Source organism: Rousettus aegyptiacus, unplaced genomic scaffold (genome assembly GCF_014176215.1).
Source record: "Rousettus aegyptiacus isolate mRouAeg1 unplaced genomic scaffold, mRouAeg1.p scaffold_m13_p_4, whole genome shotgun sequence".
NCBI lineage: Eukaryota > Metazoa > Chordata > Mammalia > Chiroptera > Pteropodidae > Rousettus > Rousettus aegyptiacus.
Window position 1 is genome coordinate 97,138,202 of NW_023416307.1, and position 6,000 is coordinate 97,144,201.

Below are 6,000 nucleotides of genomic sequence, written 5' to 3' on the forward strand. Positions count from 1 at the left end.
ACTGCGAGAAGAAAAAGGAATCATGGCATTTTTTTTTTCCATGAGAAGAGAGAAAAAATTTGGCTAAAAAAAGTTGCTACTCCTGGCAGCCGGGTTTGTCAAAAGGGGATGTCAAGCGCTTTACAATACCTGGGATTGATGAGGCGGGCGGGCCAATGAACGGAGCGCGGCGCCTCGGCGCGCCCTCCGTTGGCGCGGCGGCCGCGGGCGGGGGGAGTGCGAACGCACCAATGGGCTCCCGCGTCAGCAGCACGTGACACCTCCCCCTGCTCCCATTCATCAAGGGGGGGGGGGACGGTGTCGTCCTTTCAATTCATTTATCTGCAGGAATGATTGCTGCTATCAGTCTCGCGCTCACCGCCCGGCTGAGGAGGTGAAAGTTTCTCCCCAGGAAGATAAACCGCAAAAGACAATATTGTGCATGATTTGCGCCTTTTCTTTGGCTTTTTCTTTCTTTCTTTTTCCTCCCCCCCTTCATCATCATCATCATCATCATCATCATCATCATATATATATATATATATTTTTTTTTTTGCAAAAGGCAGAGGGAGAAAAAAGGAGAGCGAAGGAGCGAGGAGGCGAGCCTGAGAGAAAAGAGAGAGAAAAGAAAGGGCGAGGGTCTAGTGGCGAAGTGAGGAGGGGCGAACGGCGCGAGGCTGAGAGAGAGAGAGCAGTCGCGGCTCCGGTGCTCACATTCCTCTATGCTACAAATCTGGCAGGAAGTTTTTTGGGGGGGCTGAGATGTTCCGTGCCTTTTCCTGGGCAGCCTTGACACAGGGTCCTCTCTGCAGAGACTGAGCGGCGAGAAAGTGTAAGCCGGGCGGCGGGGTTTGCTCCGCCGGCGCCGGAGCCCGCCTTGCTCGCGGCCCGCAGCCGTCCGGCTTCCGCGCGCTTGGCCAAGCGGGCTCCCCGGCGCCCGGCGCCTCAGCCTGCGGGCTAGGACTTCGCGAGGTGGGTCGACTCCTCCTCCCTCCTCTTCTTCTTCCTCCTCTTCTTCCGCCTCCCATACCTCCTCCTCCTCCTCCTCCTGGTTTTCCCTCCTCGGCGGGCGAGGGTGGGGGGGGCGGGGGAGGCCGGGGCTTGCCCCGCGCAGCCACGATGCTCCTGGATGCCGGCCCCCAGTATCCTGCGATCGGCGTGACCACCTTTGGCGCGTCCCGCCACCACTCGGCAGGCGACGTGTCCGAGCGCGACGTGGGCCTGGGCATCAACCCGTTTGCCGACGGCATGGGAGCCTTCAAGCTCAACCCCAGCTCGCATGAGCTAGCCTCCGCAGGCCAGACGGCCTTCACGTCGCAGGCGCCAGGTTACGCGGCTGCCGCTGCCCTTGGCCATCACCATCACCCCGGCCACGTCGGCTCCTATTCGAGCGCTGCCTTCAACTCTACGCGGGACTTTCTGTTCCGCAACCGGGGCTTTGGCGACGCGGCGGCGGCAGCCAGCGCGCAGCACAGCTTGTTCGCGGCTTCTGCTGGGGGCTTCGGGGGCCCACACGGCCACACGGACGCCGCGGGCCACCTCCTCTTCCCAGGCCTTCACGAGCAGGCGGCGGGCCACGCGTCGCCCAACGTGGTCAACGGGCAGATGAGGCTTGGCTTCTCGGGGGACATGTACCCGCGGCCCGAGCAGTATGGCCAGGTAACCAGCCCGCGTTCAGAGCACTATGCCGCGCCGCAGCTGCACGGCTACGGGCCCATGAACGTGAACATGGCCGCGCATCACGGCGCCGGAGCCTTTTTCCGCTACATGCGCCAACCCATCAAGCAGGAGCTTATCTGCAAGTGGATCGAGCCGGAGCAGCTGGCTAACCCAAAAAAGTCGTGCAACAAAACTTTCAGCACCATGCACGAGCTGGTAACGCACGTCACCGTGGAGCACGTCGGCGGACCTGAGCAGAGTAATCACATCTGCTTCTGGGAGGAGTGTCCGCGCGAGGGCAAGCCCTTCAAAGCCAAATACAAACTGGTCAACCACATCCGCGTGCACACGGGCGAGAAGCCCTTCCCCTGCCCCTTTCCTGGGTGCGGCAAGGTCTTCGCGCGTTCTGAGAACTTAAAGATCCACAAAAGGACGCACACAGGTACGGAAATCTCTGTCCTTGACTCTCAACCCTCATATCCCCCCGCCCCAACGTGGGCCTGGGACCCGAAAATCCAAAAGTCGGTGGTCGGGCGCACAAACGGGGCCTTGGTTGGTCTGGGCGTCAGGTTCCACAGGCAGGCAGCGAAAGTGTACACTGGTTTTTAGTTTGTGGCTTAAAATTATGAAGTAAAGAAAGGATTGGACGGGAAGGATAGGGATAAAGATTTTTAAATGAGAAATACAAATGGTCGAGAGAGCAGAGACAAATCTGGCTTTACAGAGTCCTTGCTGCGCGTGAAGGCGGGAGAGGTGGCCAGACCCCGCGGCGGCGGAGGTTCCGGCCGCTCCAGCTGCAGATAGATCTAAATCTAAACGTTTGCTTTCGGCCAACATGCCTCTCTACGCACCTTAGTGAGGACTTTCCCAAAGGAAGGAACTGAGGAAATTGGAGGAGATCAAATGAAGGGGCATAGAAAAAAACAAAAACAAAAAGACGAAAAGGTGGGAGGGAGTGGTGAAAGTCTGGCCTGAGGAGGCTTATAGAGGCTTATGCATATTCAGAGAGCCCAATTTTACTAGTGACTTGTTCGTGAGTAGGCTTGCGTCGGGAGAGCCGGTGGAAGACAGTCTTTTTTGTTAGAGTCTATGAGATGAATTTCAAAACACCAATTCCTCTGCGTTGGCCTTTAAAAATAAAGAGACCCGTCGGAAACAGTTAAAAGAAAAGTTGGCGGCGAGCTCCAATTTATAGTCTGGGTGGGCCAGGCCATTCTGGGGTTCTTGTTCCAAAAAGACCGGGAATCCGGTCTGCTTCCCTATTCTGGTTGGCCTGGGTGATTCCTGAGAACTGCATTTGGAATTTACGGTTTAAACCGCAGTCAGAGAAAAATTTGCGGTGCCGTACTTTCGGCCCAGATTACGTTATAAAATGTGAGTGACTGTGTGTTTGTGGGGTGGGGGTGAGGATGGGGGGCGTAGGAGGTGACAAGAAGGGTGCGGAGCGTCGGCGAGGGGAGGGGGAGGAGAAAGAGCAAAACAGCGGGAGAATCATCCTAGAATGTGGAAATTAGAACCAAGAACTAGGTAGAGCCGCCTGAAGTCGTCTGAATAGCCCCGGGCAGAAAAACCTGAAGCCAGACCCGCTACGACTCTGGGATCCAAAAATTACAACAACAACAACAAAACGACAGCAACAACAACAACAATAATAAATCTGTATCTAATTGAATCAGGAGTTAAAATAATACAAATATTTATATATCCATTGCGTATATGTGACTTTATTGAAGACCGGGTTTTTGAGCTTTCCAAGTGCTAAACCTGGACTGCTGACATTTTTTGTTTCATTTTTATTTTCCCATTGAAAAAAAAAAAAAACGGCAGGACTTGTTCTAATCAGATTTCTCTCTTTATTCCCTTTCACCCCAGGGGAGAAGCCCTTCAAGTGTGAGTTCGAGGGCTGCGATCGACGCTTTGCCAATAGTAGCGACCGAAAGAAGCATATGCACGTGCACACGAGTGACAAGCCCTATCTTTGCAAGATGTGCGACAAGTCCTACACGCACCCCAGCTCTCTGCGCAAACACATGAAGGTAATCGCCGCGCTCCCGCTGCCCGCCTTCGAGCCAAGAGTCCGCTCTACTCTTTGGCCGGGGTCGGGTGGCCAGTGGCAGGCAGTCGGCCGGTGGCAGGAGCCGGCGGAGGCTGAAAGGCAAAGGTTCCACTTTGTTGAGTGGGGCCGAACAGAATGGGCGGGAGCTGGAAAAGGGGCCGGGGGCTCCCAGACCACTCTAAATCTACTACTTAATAATAAAAGTAGAAAGAAGTTAACACTTCGGCAGAGGCCGCGACTAAATTTGACCCAGAAAGGGAGCGAGGGCTGCACTTAGCTAGTTAATGCTGCCGAAGCTGCCGCCATTGTAGCAGGCAGCGTTAGCATAAGAGTTGGGGTCCTGCATGTAGACCTGAGCAAGCAAAGTTCACCAGCTGCGGGAGGGACCATCTGGGGTTCTAGCCCCATATCTAGCATCCTCTTTCCAGATCTGTTTTTCTTTTGTAGTTGGGGAGGGCGGGGGCTGTCCCTCAGTGGAGCACTGCCTCTGTAGGGCAGAGGCCGGGCAACCAAGCCCTGTCCTGCTGGTGGGGCTTCTCTGGAGGTCAAGGAGATCCAGGGCTCCGGGGAAAGGCGGTGCGAGGCCTTCACTCATCTTAGGCTTCTGCCGCTGCGGCTCTTTAGCTCCTTAAAAACGCGACTTTATTTCCGCAGGTCCACGAATCCTCCTCGCAGGGCTCACAGCCTTCTCCTGCCGCCAGCTCTGGCTACGAGTCCTCCACGCCGCCCACCATCGTGTCTCCCTCCACAGACAACCCGACCACCAGCTCCTTGTCGCCCTCCTCCTCCGCGGTCCACCACACAGCCGGCCACAGCGCGCTCTCTTCCAATTTTAATGAATGGTACGTTTAAAATCAGAAACAAAACACCGATCGAAACGCTATTTAAGAGACTGAAAACACACAGGTATACAAAATATTACTGAAAGAACCCTGCAAATCAAAACAGCCTCCCCCACCCCTCAATCCATATATATATTTTTGAGGACCGAGTAAGAGAGAGAAAACACCAAACCTTTAAAAATTTCCCCCTTTTTCCTTTTTCTTTCTTTTTCCCTTTTCCCTTTCTTTCTTTATCCCCCCACCCCGTATTTTTTTTTTTTTTTTTTTTTTTTTTTTGTGGCCAAGGCTTGGTAGCCAAGGGGCAGGAGGAGGAGTTGAGGAGAAGGCGGCCACCTGACCAAATGCTGCCAACCCTGAGGGCCAGTTTCTCACTAGAAACGGAACAGGCTCTCCGGGCTTAGGCTTTTTTTCCTTTTTCTCTTTGCATTCTTGTAAATACAGAATTATTAGCTTAAAACTGTACTGTTGGATTCTGTAAATAGTTATATCTCCGGTGGAGCGGGAGGGAGGGATCGTGGCGTTGTGGTCTTTGCTTTGGGGAGGGGGGAGGGGCTGGGAGGGTGGGGTGGGGGAGGGGGTGGGCGGCCGAAAGCCAACTGTTTGTACTGAATGGCAAGAATGTTCTAGTAAATGTGTACCAAAATGTGAATTACTTTGTATAATTACAGTCTCCACGTCGACCTAACAGAATATTATTGGTATTAATGTGCTTTTTTTTTCTTTGTATAAAGTGGAAACATTTTGTCCCAAAGTCTAAGTACTTCAGTGCAGTAAAATGTTGTTTCACGTCCTGTCAAGAATTCGTATAGTACGAGCCTGGATCTGCGTGTCAAACTGTTCCATTTGTTTATGTTAAGTGATATTAAAAAAAAAAAACTATAACTGTCCCGTTGCTTTTGGCAAAAGGTACAACCACATAATGTATATAATTCCTAGTTTCCATATTTATCCGCATGTAAAGGGACGGTTTATTCATGTTACAGCTATTCAATATTTATGGCTAGAAGAATTCGTTATGTACACTTTAGTTTCCAGAACTGTTTGGTAACTTTTCGTACCTTATTAAAGATTCTTAAATCTCAGTGATTGTGGTAGGAATTTCTTCTTCACTCCCAACAACCTGCTGCCTTTTCTGACAGCCTTAGTGGTTCTCTGGAAAATCCAGTCTCCGTTGCCTTCCCTTTCTGTCATCGCAGGTCGTATAAACGTGATAAATGAACGCTACCCTGCTGGCTCTCCGAGAGGGTGTAATTAGTATTTATATCAAAATTTATGAAACAAATTTTAGACCGCAGTATAATTTAAATGACCTTTGCAGACGTAGAATAACAACCATAAAAATAACAGAAATAGATTGCACAGGCGACATCAATATTAATGTAGGCGAATTGTCAGAAGCTTAGGGCTTGCTCTGCAGCGTTGCAAATGAACTTGCAGCAGAGGGTTCTGCTGCCCACCCCCCCC

At 52.2% G+C, this 6,000-nt stretch overlaps 1 protein-coding gene across 1 annotated transcript; it reads left to right on the forward strand.

The window, feature by feature from the left end:
* Positions 1-1,031: 1,031 nt before the first annotated feature.
* ZIC1 (Zic family member 1) lies at positions 1,032-5,087 on the forward strand. Its single transcript, XM_016150060.2, has 3 exons — positions 1,032-2,080; positions 3,511-3,674; positions 4,349-5,087. Exons 1-3 carry the CDS (start codon positions 1,099-1,101, stop codon positions 4,544-4,546), a joined length of 1,344 nt encoding a protein of 447 aa, XP_016005546.1. The 5' UTR covers positions 1,032-1,098; the 3' UTR covers positions 4,547-5,087.
* Positions 5,088-6,000: the final 913 nt, after the last annotated feature.

Bases quoted from the DNA above. Each gene is read 5' to 3' on its own strand.
- ZIC1 (XM_016150060.2), top strand. From the start codon at position 1,099: ATGCTCCTGGATGCCGGCCCCCAGTATCCTGCGATCGGCGTGACCACC. The intron at 2,081-3,510 runs GTACGGAAATCT...CTTTCACCCCAG, and splicing joins CCACAAAAGGACGCACACAG to GGGAGAAGCCCTTCAAGTGT. The intron at 3,675-4,348 runs GTAATCGCCGCG...TTATTTCCGCAG, and splicing joins CTCTGCGCAAACACATGAAG to GTCCACGAATCCTCCTCGCA.